The sequence below is a fragment of the Canis aureus genome, chromosome 13 (genome assembly GCF_053574225.1).
Source record: "Canis aureus isolate CA01 chromosome 13, VMU_Caureus_v.1.0, whole genome shotgun sequence".
Classification (NCBI taxonomy): domain Eukaryota; kingdom Metazoa; phylum Chordata; class Mammalia; order Carnivora; family Canidae; genus Canis; species Canis aureus.
This window is the reverse complement of record NC_135623.1, coordinates 47,228,827-47,245,796: the sequence shown is the minus strand read 5'-3', so window position 1 is coordinate 47,245,796 and position 16,970 is coordinate 47,228,827. Positions and strand designations below refer to the sequence as shown.

Below are 16,970 nucleotides of genomic sequence, written 5' to 3'. Positions count from 1 at the left end.
TGTGGCCTTCTATACGCACGCGCAGAGCCACCAGCCAATCAGCGACGCCCTCACTAACCAATCAGCGACGCCCTCGGGCGAGGCGAGCCTCGCTTTTCTCCCGCGTGAAGTCTAACTTTCCTCAGAAGCATCGTGGCGGCGCAGCGCACACTTCGGGGTAAGGGTCTGGAGCGGTTGGGACTGGGGTGGCGGGACGCCTCTCGGGAGACCAATTCCTGTGGTTTTGGCCATTGGGGACTTTTTTCAGGCGGGAGGAAGGGAGGACTTTGCCTCGCGCTCCCGTCCGAGGCTGCTTTTGATCCGTGAGGTAAATTTTTAGGGCCTCTGACAGGAAAATGAAGTCCGTGAACTTCCCTGAGGGCGGGGCTTCCTGCCGTCGAGTGACCGGTGGAATGCAGCGGGCAGAACCGGATCTGACTGGTCCCGACGGCTCAGGCCGGTTTCTGTGGGTGGGCTTTCGCCCGCCTGGCGTCGCTCGCTCATGCGCGCCCCCCCCCCCCCCAGAACGTGATGAACTAAGGGCTTTTCCTTTGTACCCCGTGTTCATGTTGTGAAAATCTTAGTCGGAATCGTTAATTCCCGCGGCACGGGGTGCGAACCGCCTTTATTTTAGATTTAATTTACCGTGAACTTACGGAGGGGCGTGCTGACGGGGTTAACCCCACCAACTATTCTACAGTTTCCCTTTGTGACGGAAGTGCACAGACTTGAATTTAGCGAGAATCTTGACAAAGGCGGGACTAAAATTCAGATCTCCCAGCCCCCAGAGGTGAACCCTCCATGGGTGGGTGTGTCGTTACCTCTGTTGATTTGGGGCCAACAAAATAAGTGAGGAGGGAACTCCTAGTAAAGTGTTTTTCGACTAAGATCTTTATTCGATAGCGCTGATTTTGAAATTTTAGCAGCTTACTTAAATGATGTCTTTGGATTCAGAAGGTTTGAGAGATTTATTTTTTAAAAGTCAGAAAACCTGTGACTATGGTGCCCTCTGGAAGAAAGCACACGGGGAAGTCTGGGAAGAAGTCCATGGAGGATCAGGTTATAAGAGCCTATGAGTTTGAGAAAGAAGATAAAAAAGATCTGAGAGGTTCCGAGGAGGATGTCCCTGAAGGTACGCAGTGTTTAAGGTGGTCGGGCGGTGACCATGTCCTGGTGGTGATCTGTTTGAGACGCACTACAGTTTAAACTTTAATAAAACTTTATTTGTAAAGCGTTTTCATGCACTTCTTATTTCTCATTTCAAGTTTGAAAAGCTTGTACAGGGACTTCTGGGTGGCTCAGTGGTTGAGTGTCTGCCTTTGGCTCAGGTCGTGATCCCAGGGTCCTGGGATTGAGTCCCGCATTGGGCTCCCTGCAGGGAGCCTGCTTCTGCCTCTGTCTTTGCCTCTCTTTGTGTCTCTCATGAATAAATAAAATCTATTTTTTTAAAAAATGAAAAGCTGCATACCATCTCTTGCCATTACAGTCACTATTCTCCAGATGCCTGCTTCATGAATATAGAATATACACATAACATTAATGAGCAAAAATAAAAACCTCACTTACGACATTAACATGGGAAAGCTTGCAGAATTGTTCCTATAAAATGGTCCTGAATCCCGATTTAATTCTATCTAAACTGCAGGGAAAGTGTGGTATTTACATGTCTGCTTTAAAAAGTTATGTTGGCAACAAAAGCCTAAAAGTACTCAAAATTAAGATATCACACCATAAAAAAGTACCAAAATGGAATACTTAGTTTCGAAATTTTTTTTTTTTTATTGTCAATGCAGGGAAGACTCCAGTAATTGATAAGCATGGGAAGAAAAGGACTTCAGCAGTATTTGAAGATGTGGGGTGATGTGTTCAAAATAATTTTTGCCTGTTACATAACGTACTTTAAGAAAAGTCTAGTTTGGTTGTGCAGTGAGTATTGTATGTAAATACATTGTACATACGGTATTTCAATCCTTAATGAGAAGTTTTTTGATGTAATTTCACAGGGGTGAAGTACAAAATATGCTGGAAAGATTTGGAGGTATGTTTTAGGAGATATTTGTCTTTTAAGATAATTATTTCAACAGTATAGCACCTAACTTATATAACAGGAAATGTTAATCAGTGGACTACAAGACTTACCACATAGATTTCCTTACTTAACCTTCTCCAGTTGTCCATAGGAAGAGTAAAAATGGTATTAACGGTGTTGAGGTAAGAATGGTGATTTTATTTTATACATGTGTGAATTTAATGGACTTTGGAATTTTAGAATAAAAATGGAAGGGGAAAATATCTACCCCTCTTTGTATGAACTTTCACAAACTCACAGACCAAGTGTTACAAACACACATATCTGTATGTTATGTTTTCATTTTCTCAATTTAGTTATTTTCTATGACATTCCTGTGTTCTTAGGAGGGGCAATATAAATTGAGCCCTTTAAAATCCCTTTTTATTGTTATTTTTTACATTATTACATTATGTAGTTGAGAAAGGTAACCCTGCTAGCTAGTAAGAGCTCTATAATCAGATAAGTTCATAAACTTTAAATGGTATATTAAATATCAGTTACCTTAACTCTGTTAGGGGATAGGTTTTTGTTTTTGTTTCTTGTTTTTTTGTTGTTGTTGTTTTGTTTTTTAAGATTTTATTTATTAGGGCACAAGCCAGGAAGGGGAAGAGGAAGTGGGAGAAGCAAACTCCCCATTGAGCAGGGAGCCCAACACAATGTGGGGCTAGATCCCAGGACCTGGAGATTGTGAACAGAGCTGAAACCAACACTTAACCAACTAAGCCACCCAGGTGCCCCAGGGGTAGCGGTCTTAAAAAGAGTCAATATTTGTTTGGCTCTTCTATATGGATTATTCAGTCAAGTGTTTCTTGAAACCTTTGCTCTATTTGGTGGTGGAAAAATGTTTGCTTTTTAATCTTTTAAATTTGTCATAGGTGGATATTGGAAATATAAAATATTTGTATAATACAGATCCATCATGATTAACTGAAAAATAACTATTGGCGGTAGAGCCATAGTTTAGCAAAGCATTTTTTGAGGTATTAAAAATTTTATAAAATACAGTGCTTAAAGATGTCCTATAAAAAGCTTCAGAAATCACTCTTACTCATTGAAACTAATATGTAACGCTGTGTTGATTATACTTCAATAAGAAATAAGTGTTCTTTTAATAAGTCCAGGGGAAAAAAGTTCCACAAAAGTATTTAAAAGATTTCATGAATGAATTTATCAATATATTTAAGATTTTTCTATGCTTGGGTTTTTATATTTTTTTGGTAAAAATTATATTTAAAAGTATCACAGACTTTTTTAAACTAATTTTCCTATTTAACTGTTTTTATTCTTTTTGGATTCTTTTTAAAAATAATTTTGCGTTTCATATGATGAGTTCTAGAAATAACTCATCTAAATGAGTTTCAGTTGGAGAGTATTTTACAAATTCAGAAAAATTTAGCCTTTATTAGTTTTTTCTTATGAAAAAGTTAAAGGTCTGTCTTTGAGACCCCCTTTTTTTCATGTTTAGCATTTTTCAGTCCTCTCTAAATTAAAAAATTAACCCTAGTTAGGAAAATCAAAATTGAGATACTAATAGCCGGAAATTTCCTTAGGAAAAAAAAAAACAACAGATAATCTTGCTTTTTAATATTGTACCTACTGTAGGATTTAATTTTAACCATCTTTCCAAAACTGTTGAAGCAATTATATCTCTATTTAATTTGAATATGTGGGAATAAAATAATTTTCAACATTAAGTTTTAATGGATATTTATTTTTAATAAAGCTGATATTAACAAGGCCCTTCTTGCAAAGAGAAAAAGACTAGAACTGTATACTAAGGCTTCTCTCAAAACCAGCAACCAGAAAATTGAACATGTTTGGAAAACTCAGCAAGAGCAAAGGTAAGGTTGTTGGTTTTTTCATAGCCACAAAATTTGTATCATTTCTTGGTACAAATTATGAAAAATACTATCATTTATTTATTGGAGTCTCTAGTAAAATACATATTTGGCTTGATTTTTCTTTAAGCCTGTTAGTCCTAAAACCTTACTCCTTCACAGACTTGAGATATATTTCTTAGAAATCAATGCAGGTTATAATTTTCTCCATTTAAATAACAACTGGTGTTTTTACCCTAAAGGTTATTTTCATTCTAGAAATACATTGAATAAAAAGTAAATGTCATATAAATTATTAGCTTTGTGATAGTTACCTGTTTTTAACATTGTAGAAAAAGATCAGTTTTATTGTAAATAATCTGTCTATTTTAGCTGAATTGACTTAATTATTTTTTACAAAATCATTATACCAAAATGGGGAAAAACCAAGTGGTATATTTCTATTTAGACATCTTACATGATAAACACAATAATTTGACTTAATCTACTTATATTGGAACCTATATTCAGTTGGAGAAAAAAACTGCTTGGAAATGAAATGGACTTTTCTGAAAAATGTATATATAATAAAACTTCCATAGTTTCTGAGAACTAAAGCCTGTGAGAGGGCTTTTCTGTTGTTAGCTGGCTAGGAAAATCAGCATAAATCATAATTTTACTTTTTGGTTTCGTATTTGACAATTTAAGATGCCATTATTTTCTCTTTTAGTATTTATAAAGTATGTCATCAATTTTGTTTGGAATATTTTGATATAAAATATGAAAATATTCATTGTTATGTTTTATAGGCAGAAGCTTAACCAAGAATATTCTCAGCAGTTTGTGACTTTGTTTCAGCAGTGGGAAATGGATATGCAGAAAATTGAGGAACAAGAAGAAAAACTAGCTGTTAGTATCATGCTTAATTTTATAATCTATTATAACCGAGCGTCAAGTGGGAATGGAGACCTTAGCCATGTAGTAGATCTAGGACACTCGGCTGGGTTCCATTTCCCATACTGGCTATGTGTTTCAGTCCTGCTGAATGGTAAACCAGAGAACTCAGGCACATTTGTGAAAGCTATTGGCCTTTGCTTCCTATATTGGTTGTGATTCTTGCAGTTCTAAGTGACAAATTATCAAAGTACAAAAGAAGGATTATTTGTTTATATAAAAGAAGTTCAGGTGTAGTTTAGTTAGCTTCAGACATAGCTGGATGGATGTAAGGAAGGACTGCATATTATATAGTGTCATTTGGGCTCTGTCTGCGATTCTTAATAGGCTCTTTCAATGTGGTAAGCAAGATAGCTTCTTAAAATTTAGACTTACTACAAGTTTAGTAACCGGTGGACTGTTGTTTGTTTTTTTGTTTTTTTGGGGTTTTTTGTTTTGTTTTGTTTTGGTTTTTCAATAGCTAGCAGAAAGAAAAGTCCTCTGGAGGAATATCACTGATAAAGTTTGGATCATTTGCCCATTCCTGAACCAGTCATTACGGTCAAAACATGGTTTACTCTTAATGGCCAGACTTGTGTTACATGCCCATCTCTGTGGGAGATGGAAGTGTGCTATACCTATATGTTATATAACTACAGTAACTATCCTGTTATTTTACTCTTTCATTTATAAAATTATCATGTATTTCTTATTTAAGAGTTAAGTACTATTCATATTAAATAATTTTAGGGGTTGGTTGATCAGCTCAGTTTTGGAAATGTTAATATGAAATACCCAAGGGGATGTGTTGAGTAGGCCCATTGGTATAGGAGTCTGGAGTTCTGGAAAAAAATAAGAGCTGAATGTGCAAAGTTGGGAATTCTCAACATAAAGACAGTAGTTAAGCCATAAGATGGATGATGAGACCACCAAGGAAGTGATTGTAAATGTAAAAGAGAGGCCTAAGGACTGATTTCTGGAATAAGTACTTCAGTGTTCAGAGTTCAGAGATATGAGGGAGAACCATAGGGTGGATTTGGCAATGTAAAGGTTGTTGATGTTCTTGATCAGAATGATTTTGGTAGAAAATGAGTGCAGAAACTTGATTAGGAGGAGTATAAAAGAATAGGAAATAGAGAAATGGGGTGGTAGCTTGAGCAAAAAAGGAATAATGTGTGGTTTTTGTTTAAGAATGAAGAAAGAGCAACATATGTTTGCTGAGAAGAACAATCTTGAGGGAAAAATAAGTAATGGAAAAGGGGGACAGTTGAATTCTTAAGAATGGTTGGAACATGTGAAAAAGTTGGGGGTAGCAGAGAACAAGGACAGTTCATCCTTAAAAACAGGAAAGAAGGTAAAGTATGTGAGCACAGATATAGGTGGGTAGGTAGAAATGATGATGGAGACTCAAAGTTCTCTTTGGATTGGGTTTCTTTAGTGAAATAATTAGGTTATTGGATGGTAGAAAACATGTTGCCTTTTGAGGTCAAATAAAACACTTTCCTGAGTGGATCAGTGAATGGACTAGGGAAATATAATTTCTAAGCAGCATTAAGGATCGAATTTAGGCCAGTGATCATGATTTCAAGTGAGACATGTTAGCATAATTGTGGGATTTTCGCTAGTCAGGACCAGCTATAGGGATGCAGGCAGAATTACTGGAGAGTTGAATTTTCCAGGATTGGAGTTTAGCCAGACAAGTGTGACAGCGTGAGAATTGGGCAGGATATATGAAAGGATGATTCACCATAGAATTTAAGCAGGATAGGAGGAAAATGACATGGGAATAGGGATAGGGGATGTGAAAATGAGTAAGATGAGTGGATTTTAGGTATGATAGAGATTACTGAATTATGGTACCAAGAGGTAACTAGCATGGTAGGCAGTAGTGGTTGTGAATAGTGAGTTATATGGAGAAATAGCATGAATAATGAATGGTTAGACCTGAATTCTGGAAATTCACTCTTTGGAATCACATCTTGGTATCACCAAATGCTAGCTGTGAAACTGAAAAAATTATCTTGATGCCTGTTTCCTTATCTATGAAAGAGGAGTAATAATAACCTCATGGAGTTGTTTTGAGGATTAAATGAGTTCATATATAATATGTTTATTTAAAGAGTTAAGAGTAGTATCTAACACATAGTTAATGAGAAATTTTCTATTGTTTATACTGTGTAGAGGTTGTAGTTATTGGCAGTGACAAAATCTAGGGTATGAGCATGTACTGTGAATGGCTAAAGTAGGGTGGGGAACAAAAACTGTTGGTGAAAAGTGGTCCAAGGAACTGAAAGATAAGCATTGGAAAGATCATACAGGGGATCCGTGGGTGGCTCAGTGGTTTGGCGCCTGCCTTTGGCCCGAGGCGTGATCTTGGAATCCCGGGATCGAGTCCCACGTCGGGCTCCCGGCGCCTGCTTCTCCCTCCTCTTGTGTCTCTGCCCCCCCCCCCCATAAATAAATAAATAAATAAATAAATAAATAAATAAATAAATAAAACCTTTTTTTAAAAAAAAGTAAAGATCATACATGTTGATACTGAGAGCACCAAGAATTAAAACATATTTTGGTATTGTTGGGGCACCTGCATGGCTCAGTTGAGTAAACTTCCAACTATTGATTTCAGCTCAGGTCTTGATCTCAGGGTCATGAGTTCAAGCCCAACATTGGGCTCCACATTGGGCATGGAGCCTACATTAACAAAGCAAAACAATATATTTTGAGTATTGTTAAGTGTTGCTATTTTGTGACTGGTAGGATTATTACTGTTGTATATTAGTGGTGAGCTTGGTCATAGTAGTTAAAACTGTTGATAGAAAAACTATTCCTTTTAAATGTAACGTAGAATCACATTTTGCTAAATTTTAAATTTCACCCAAATTGTTATCACATATTTTTTTTTTGCTTGTATTTGTAGAACTTGTTTCGACAGCAACAAAAGATTTTTCAACAGTCTAGAATTGTTCAGAGCCAGAGACTGAAAACAGTTAGACAGCTATATGAGCAGTTCGTAAAGGTCTGTTTGTTGTATTTGGTTATGTAATACATTGTGTAATACATTGTTATATAACATTATATTTGAAAGCAGAAGATAGTATTTTTCTAAGTTTAAGGGAAAAAATTATATATTTTAAATTCTTTCCATTTTAAGTGTTAAATATATTTTTACTTTAGGATTCTAATGCTTTGTGGGGATTATTCAAAACAAGAAATGGTAAATTGGGAATTTTACCTAAATATACATAATGTGCATAAAATTCTTATTTTACTAATAAGAATAGTAATAGTAATAGTTCTGTCTTAACTGAAAATAAAAAGTCCATAAATCATTTCTAGGTAGTCTTTTACTTTGTATCTCCAGAATACAAAGTACTCAATTGAAAATGAGGAATATTTTTCATTTTCTAATATATATGTACGTTATGTCATATTTCTTGTTAGGATTATTGCAGTGACTAAAAATGGCTTTATATCCCATCTTACAAGAAATGGCTCAGATACATAATAGAACGAAAAACCCAGCTGATTAAAAACTTGTGCATCGAGAATTATCTGTTATGCATATTAACAAATTGTGGTTTGTGGCATTGACCTCTTATTCATGCAGATATGTACTTTTTAGTAACTATTTGTAGGAGTTCATTGGAATCCTGCACATACCTTTTTTTTTTTTTTTTTTTTGGTGTCAGGATTCTGTTAATCTTGTGCAAATGTTAAAATGTCACCCTTTTAAAGTAAGTGGGATGCTCTGAATGAACTAGTAGTAGTTTTAAAAACTTTTCTATGTACATCAAAGTTATTTTTAAAAGTGTTTCCAATCAGCTTGCTCTAATGCTCCCTAAAAACCATTTAATCGGTGTGAAGATTGATAAAATACTAACAAAGATTTCTTTAAATCTTATCACTAAATGTTACCACGTAGGGTAGGAACTTTAGTATTACGTTTGACTCCTCCATCTCCCTTATTGTTCATAGTAGGTCCTGTAGTTTTTACTCCTGCAGTGGTTCCTTCTTTTAATCCCCAGAACTACTCTCCTAATTTACAATCACATCATTCTTTGTTTATACTACTAAACCTCAACTCATTTCTCTTTTCCAAACTACTCTTCATAGGTCTGTCATATCTTCCTAAAACAGTTCTTCCCTCCTGAAAAAGTCAGTATTTCTCATTTTCAATTCAATTCTTAGATTTCAAGTCCCCTTCCATAATGTGATTCTTCTCTTTATGCTTCAGTTACTGCATTTGTTAGGTAACTCCCACCCCACCAGATAATTGCCTTCTCTGAACTCATTCATTGTGTACTTCTATGCATTTATCTGTGCTCTTGCTCTGAAATGTTTTTAATTACTTTTTCTTTTATATTACTCTTTTGCCAACTAAATTGGAATTAATCCCTATTTTCTACTACATAGCTATAACATGTTGCACTTCGTTCTTACTATTAAATTTTGGATTATTTTGTATGTATCTCCTTACTGGAGTAAGGGAGTAATCATATATTACTACTTTTTAATTTCTCCACAATACTTAATGTAGTACTTTTTATATAGTAGGAGTTAGGATCACTATTTGTTAGATGAGTAATAAAGATTTATGTAACATAACTTGTTTTTCATAAATTGAAAGAAGAGGTAGATTACAGATCATTTTATTCTAATGAATTCACATCACATTGACTATTATAATAACATAATTACTTGATATTTAGAAAGCTTATTAGAAATTGTAAGTATTACAGCATTCCTTTTTTGTTCTATTTTGACCTTAGCAGCTCATTAACCCATTACTTTGAGCAAAGTATACTACTGTCATACCTCCTGTAATACTTGATCTATGTCTGATGGTTTTCTTCCTTTGTATTTTAGTTTCCACTATTAGAATATTTTCATTTGGCATAAATAATTCACATTATTTGAATAGTAGAAAGTTCCTACTATTGAAAATTAATTATATAAGTTTAGAATTTGAGATGAAAAGTGATGGTTTGTAACTGAACTAGCCTTTTGTGTTTTAGAATATGGAAGAGTTGGAGAAGAATCATGATAACCTACTTACTGGTGCGCAAAATGAACTTAAAAAAGAAATGTCTATGTTGCAAAAAAAAATTATGATGGAGACTGTAAGTCGTTACATTTTAAGTTGGAAAAATGAGGAGTAATGCAAGCATTGAAATATTTTATTTGGTGAAATATGTATAACACTTATCTAAAAATTAAACAAATGTTTAATATTTCCTTTCATGTAACAGCAGCAGCAAGAGATGGCAAGTGTTCGAAAGTCTCTTCAATCCATGTTATTCTGATGACTCTTTGAAGGAAGAACTTGAACCTAAGTAATATGATACAATTATAACATTAGCTAAGAGGCATGTAATTCTTTTAGAGTGGTTTAAAAATTCTAGTTTAAAATAATACATTGTGTTGTTAGCTTAAGTGCAAGACCTCTCTACTTGTTAACTTTCACATAAAGCTGAACAGTTATATGAATAGTAGCAATTCTTAAATTATTTATACCAAGTTTCCAGCTTTTTAATAGTATTAGTGTATTTTTCTCTTTAACACTTGTATATTAACTTTTAGCAATAAAGATGATTTAATTTCAGTTTTTGGCTTCGGTGTATTTGTATTAGTCCCAAAAGGTAGAAAGCTACAAAGCACAAGTTTAGAAGGTTACATTGTTCTTCTTTAAGAAAAAATATACAAAATTTATGTTATATGTACATTTTACTGTATATACTTAAGTTACACAGCCAGTACTAATTGAAAATAAGATTTCAAAAGAAAATTAATAAAATTATAAAATTTATTAAAAGCAACTTAAGTTTGTGTTCCGAAATAAACTGCTAAAAACTATTAAGAAAACTAAACAAGATATATAAAAGTTTTAAGACATGTATTTGTGAATATGTCATTTCCAGAAAGACGTCTAAATGCCATTTAATTAGGCTTGGTCCACAATTAAATGACACATGCCCTTAGTAATGACTGAAAGTATATCATTAACATACCTAATTACTTATGGTTTAAATATGTCACATTCGTCTTTAAAGTTAATTACCTAGAAAATATTTTGTTTTTCAGTTTTAAATTCAGTAAATATATGGAAGTTTGATTACATTCATTTTCAAACTTGAACACTTAACTTTATACCTTGTCACTAAAACTCTGCATTTTTTAAACACAGTAACATGAAACACTAGAGTCAATAGACTAAATTGTCTCAGCATTTGAAATATATCCGCTAAACTTTACTTTTTGCTGAAATTGCTTTCACTGAATCATTCAAAACAAAAAATAATGCCCATTAGGAGGAAAGAATTGATTTTTTCCCTCTTTTTTTCATGTTTTATATTCTGATTTTTGCCACTATAATCCACCTTTACCTTAGTTTCAAGGTTTTCCAAGTTTTAAAAAGCAAGTCCATAAGATAGTCCATGACTGTCTTTTTCTAACTATGATAAGTTATACAGGAAGAAATTAACCATTTTTTTTTTTTTGAAATTAACCATTATAACATTAAGGAAACAGTTCCTAAATTTTGTGAAGGACTTTTAAGCCAAAGTGTATGTTGGAATATACATGTTAAGTACTATTTAAACCCCTAATAAAGTCCTATTTGAGCTTACTAATAGAGGCAAATAAGTACTCCAGAGTGGTTTCTGTGTACTCAATTCACATATTTTTTACTTTTAAGGAATATCAACTTTCACTATTTTTTCAATATGCCTTTTTATTACTTAAGGTGTAATGTGTGTTCATTACTCCTTTATTTTTTTAAAATTATTTCATCATAAGGCTATGGTCTACAGAACTTGGACAAAATTAAAAATAAGGTAAAATGGGTAATCTGAGTCACAAGTCATACTTTTAATGAGAGTGGAAAGATAATTTATAATGTACTTAGTGATGGGATAACTGATATTTACATTATCCAGATTTCCTCATGAGCCAATGTCTATTTGAGGTAACTGTGGCTGATATTCTAAAGGGAAGATATTTTTGCCATGTTGTTGTCACAAATTACTAATTTTCTTACATCAACTTTGCTTTGGCTATTTTTTTTTTATGTTTCATAAAAGGGGATCTTTTTAATGTCCACTTTTTTGTGACTGAAATTTTACTATCAAGGAATAATGTTTAAAGGTTCATTTGTTTTTCTGAACTGTGAGACACATTCCTTTTACTAAATATAAATTATAGAAAATTCTAGTAGCCCTTTTAAATTCTAGTTCCATTTCCTTTTTCCAACAGTAATTAACTCCTTTGAAAAATAGCTAAAAAAATCATTTCTTATAACATCATTTGACTCCATAATTACAATCCATGCACTTATGCAGTATTATGAACTCATCAATTATTAGCAATTGAAGTAATAAGCATCACACTTAAGATGGCTAAAATCCTCTAAGCCCTCCATTTTTATGTAATCCTTTAGCAATTAAAATCCCAAGTATCTGATAAAGATTTTTGAGACAGGTTTTTAGAACCACAATGGTTTACTTTCGTGTCCTCAAAATTTGATTTTGTTTCTAATTTATAGATTGTAATATCCTGATAATACCTGTGATCAATAATGTTGATAGGCAATGAGGGCTTCACAACTGAAATAAACATAATGGAATCTACAGGACTTAATGTTCTATAGTCAAATATAACCTTATTTATTGTATACTAGCCTCCTGCAAAGGGGAATTTCCTTCACTCATAGGTTCCCCTAACTGCTCCTCTTTTCCTTGGGCTATTAGTCAATATGCTTGTGAACCTGTTCGGGTGCTTCATGATATGAAGTCTTGAAGATATTTAGATGAAGGTGTCTTGAAATTTGCAGGCACAAAGCACTAAAATACATCATCATATCAAATGAAGAAATGACCTTTAGAAGCAAAAAAAAAAAAAATATTACAGTCCATCTTTTCTGAAGCAGCAATTTTTTTTGTCTACCCCCCCGCCCCCCGGCAAGATCTCAAACCTTAACCTAAACTTCTTCAATGAAAATACAGTATTTTAGAGTACTTTCATATATTTCATATTTGGATCTCCCTATAATCCTTTGGAACATGCAGAGTATGTCACAGTTATAAGTACTGAGGCTCAGAATGGTAAACGGCCTAGAAAAAATATAAAAGCTGGCAACACAATTTGTCTTCTGACTCCACATTCTTTACATTTTCTGCTGTGCAACAAGGCTCAGAATGGTAAACGGCCTAGAAAAAATATGAAAGCTGGCAACACAATTTGTCTTCTGACTCCACATTCTTTACATTTTCTGCTGTGCAACGAAGCCATAAATTTTCTATTAGGAGGGGCTGTTCGTCACTTAATAAAATCATTCCATCATATACATTTCTTTTTGCTTTGAGATGGTTGTAAGAAAATAAAGGCCTCGAAAAAACACCATAGTTGAGGGGATGCTTTTTTTTTTTTTTTTTTAAATTTATTTATGATAGTCACAGAGAGAGAGAGAGGTAGAGACATAGGCAGAGGGAGAAGCAGGCTCCATGCACCGGGAGCCCGATGTGGGATTCGATCCTGGGTCTCCAGGATCGCGCCCTGGGCCAAAGGCAGGCGCCAAACCGCTGCGCCACACAGGGATCCCGAGTTGAGGGGATGCTTATACAAAATTGTGTTGAATACAAAATTGAGGAAGACACACTAAAAAGTTTACCAGAGACCAGGGACAAATGCTTCCTTTCAGAGAAAGGAGGCTCACTGCTCTGCCAGTAAAGCAGGAATTCTCTCACTCTTGAGGGGAAAATCTCCCACATCATTTACTTGAAGCTCTGTCTGACCCTTTTCTCGCTGAAGTAAGCTTTTCTCTAATGATGTTAAAGGACACATAATGTTTTGTTTGATTCACATAAGTGTTTTCTATTGTTTTAAATTGTCCACATAATATTTTAGAGAAAAATTCAATTTGCTTTCCTCACCGTAATCTCTACCACAGGCATAAACCAGGCCTAACTCACTACAAAATAGGTGCTTGAATTTTTAACATCTGATTTAATTATGTTAAACAATTCCATTTGGTAATACATATGCAAGATTAGTAAAAGAAACCCTATTGAGTTTTCAGATATTTTGAATAATCACCCTATTTCTTAAATTTAGATTATTTTGAAGCCCTAAAATTACATATACTGGATAACAAAGGAAATTACTCTGATTTTCACTTTTTAGACTACTGCCTGAAAATTTGCAAGGATTAATATTTACATCTCACCACCATTTGAAGAATGGAAGACTTAAATATTTTAGTGCCCAAATCTAATAAATAGGGTAGATTATTTAAATTATCAAGAGATTAACTGAAGGATTTATTTTAGCACACTTTAATATGTGTCTATATATTATTAACAAAGCCATGAAGGTCCAGAGGTAGGGGAAAATGAAGCAAAGATGTTCAGAACCACCATAATTGAGGACAATAAAGATAATGTCTCAAAAATGCTCCTTTCATCCATGTCTGTGACGATTGAACAAGTTTAAGTAAAAGTCAGACACTTAAGTATTTGCATTTCTCTGGGCAGAGTGAGGTGATTTTTGTCATCTTTGTATTGTTTTTGGTGGGGAAGAAAGATCTATTTGTAAGGTACAGGGTTGTGTTTTTAAAGATTTAAGTTGTTGGAAGCCTGATCTCCATATGTGGGCCATTTCTATACCAAAAAATAAGAAAATAATAATAAAAAAAAAGATGCACAGCTTGAAAGGAATTAATTTTAAATATTCTATTCAGGAACATTTACAGAATAGACTAGATAATGAGGCTGCTATATCACTGAAGTAACTTTTTAGCATAAGGTTATCTGACATCTATTAAAAATATTAGCAGTAAAGAACTTACCATTGCTATCCAAAGAACAACATATTCGTCTATAAAATTATTAAAGTACTGGTCTAAAAATAAAAGACCTGGGCCAAAAAAGACAGTGTCTTGAAGATACAGTTCACTTTTGGTCATGTGAGCTATCTATAAAAAGATAAACAAAATAATTTCACTATTAAATTTTAAATATTTTAACTTTCAGTTTTTAGGACAGGATTTATACTTTAATCGCTATTAAGACAAAGATAAAGAGACCATTTAATCTCACATTTAATATGGAAATACTGATTCTAAAACTTCTCACATTCATGACTGGGTAGCTCATTAAAGTTCCCAATATTTAAATTCCTTGATATCAGAAAATTATAGTTGACAATTATAGCTAAACAGATAATTAAAAGAACTTAGCATTCAGAAAGGAAAGTATCTCCCTGAATATAACACTAACTCATTTACAGTTTTACTTGGAGCACAAACAGCCATTTATTATAATGACCATACCATTAAAAGCCTACCCATTGTATGAAACGGTTTCCAGCTTTGTATTTGAAGACCAAGTACATTATTTATATTATGAAATATAAATGAAAGAATTTCTTACCACCAATTTTTGTGATACTTTAGCAAAGACACATCCAAACATAAGGGTATAAAGACAAGGATGCTTTTCAAACACATTAGTTGCTGACTTTTTATAGATCATTATTGCCAATATAATAATAATTCCTATGTGGAGTCCAGGTGACAAGACACTGGTGCCCTAAGGGATAAATCAGAAAATAATATTTTAACATTGCATTTATCACAGTGCAAACATTTTCTGAACATCTATTTTGTGTTAGAAACTAGAGACCTAAAGAATATAACATACTATATGGCCTAACAGAGTATACAGACCTTAACTGTGCCTTCAAACATCCGTAAAACCCTAGTGTTACAAAGAGGTAATACAGTGCCACAGATGTTTGATTTCAATTTTATATATACACACATTTTAAACTAATTGCCACTAAGAAACAGTATGATTTATTGTACACCAATTTTACTGTGCCAAAGGCCATCGACATTTGGATTGCCAAGTTAAAACATATTTTTGTTACAGGTATTGAAATAAAGTTTAACCTGCCAATTTTATTTCATTTTTTACTTATTTTTTAAAATTTTATTTTTAAATAACCTCTACACCCAACATGGGACTTGAACTTAAACAACCCTGAGATCAAGTATCACATGCTCTACCAACTGTGCCAAGCACTCCAACCTGCCAGTTTTACAAAGTACTTTAACTACCGATCAGGAAAAGTTAATTCTGCCCTGGTCTCTCTATACCAACAGTCCTCACCTCTGCCTTTTTTGGCATTTGGATTGCAGATGCTCTCTTGTATAACACTGTAATTCCAACCCATTACATTTTTATCTGTGTGAATCAGGATTCTCTCAATACTGCTTATCCTAAACAAAATACTGAAATAAATTTGGTATGAAGGCTTACAAAATCCCAAACTACCAATTTAAATATATTCATCAAAACAGCATTATTCTTGTTTATTGTTTACATGTTATAAATTAGAATTTACTATAAAATTACAGCAACATTATAAATACTATTATACATATTGTATGCATAATAAAATGTGTACTATATGTTAACAAGTCATAAAAATTTAGACTAATAAAATAGTGCTTTTATCTGTAGTATGGTTCTGTAGATTTTATTCAAGAAAATCTGCTAAAAATATTGGAAAATCAACAGCATAGTGTTTGATTTTTTTGTCTTCCTTCAAACATTTATTACTTATTTCTTAATAAAATATTCTCTAAAGTGGATACTGATCCTCACTAAATCTTATTTTCTTTAGTAAAATTCATGTTCCAGGTAGTACTCTATTTTATCATCCATGGTCAAGCAACAAGTATTCCTAAGCACCTCATGCATAGTACTGAAGTCAACTGACAAAACACCTCAGAAAATGACTGATTTTTCCAAATATATCAGGACTTCTGTATCTAAATAAGTTTAATACTTATGAAATAAATTGGCTCTCAAGATAATTTCAAAGAAATCCACATAATTCATAAATTTTCAATCTTTATGAACACATTTTATATACATGATTCAGAAGCAATTTATGTCATTTAAGAAAATGAGGCTTTTTTTTTTACTAAAAATGCCACATTTCATGCTTATTACTCTTATTTATTAAACCTGGCTCCATATGACTTTGGCTTTTTCTCGAAATCATAGCTACTCTTGAAGGACAGAAATTTTGAACTACAGCACCAAAGAAATCCAAGAGAGTAAGCTATCGCTCAAATGACTCTAAAAAGTCCAACAATGTTTTCATAT

General features: G+C 33.4%; 2 protein-coding genes across 5 annotated transcripts in view; one reads left to right on the top strand and one right to left on the bottom strand.

Moving 5' to 3' along the window:
- The first annotated feature begins 3 nt into the window (after nucleotides 1-3).
- On the top strand, nucleotides 4-10,402 carry SYCP3 (synaptonemal complex protein 3). Of its 3 annotated transcripts, none has more exons than XM_077846072.1 (9): nucleotides 4-157; nucleotides 962-1,111; nucleotides 1,773-1,836; nucleotides 1,983-2,017; nucleotides 3,774-3,891; nucleotides 4,677-4,776; nucleotides 7,718-7,816; nucleotides 9,816-9,920; nucleotides 10,050-10,402. In XM_077846072.1, the coding sequence occupies exons 2-9, from the start codon at nucleotides 979-981 to the stop codon at nucleotides 10,101-10,103; spliced, it is 708 nt and encodes a 235-aa protein (XP_077702198.1). In that variant the 5' UTR covers nucleotides 4-157; nucleotides 962-978; the 3' UTR covers nucleotides 10,104-10,402. The 3 variants fall into 3 exon arrangements, with proteins under 3 accessions (XP_077702198.1, XP_077702200.1, XP_077702199.1); XM_077846073.1 differs by having other exon boundaries at nucleotides 10-157; nucleotides 966-1,111; XM_077846074.1 differs by lacking the exons at nucleotides 1,773-1,836; nucleotides 1,983-2,017.
- CHPT1 (choline phosphotransferase 1) overlaps nucleotides 9,960-16,970 on the bottom strand; it is a 28,831-nt gene continuing 21,820 nt past the window's right edge. Inside the window, exons 6-9 of one of the 2 annotated variants that reach the window (XR_013350864.1) lie at nucleotides 15,225-15,383; nucleotides 14,642-14,767; nucleotides 12,477-12,673; nucleotides 9,960-10,129 (exon numbers count right to left, since the gene is read on the bottom strand). Coding sequence is in view for 1 of the 2 variants with exons in the window: in XM_077846070.1 (XP_077702196.1) it covers nucleotides 10,085-10,129; nucleotides 12,563-12,673; nucleotides 14,642-14,767; nucleotides 15,225-15,383 (441 nt within the window). In the remaining variant the exon portion in view is untranslated. The remainder of the gene's footprint in view (nucleotides 10,130-12,476; nucleotides 12,674-14,641; nucleotides 14,768-15,224; nucleotides 15,384-16,970) is intronic. The other variant, XM_077846070.1, reaches the window with a different exon arrangement.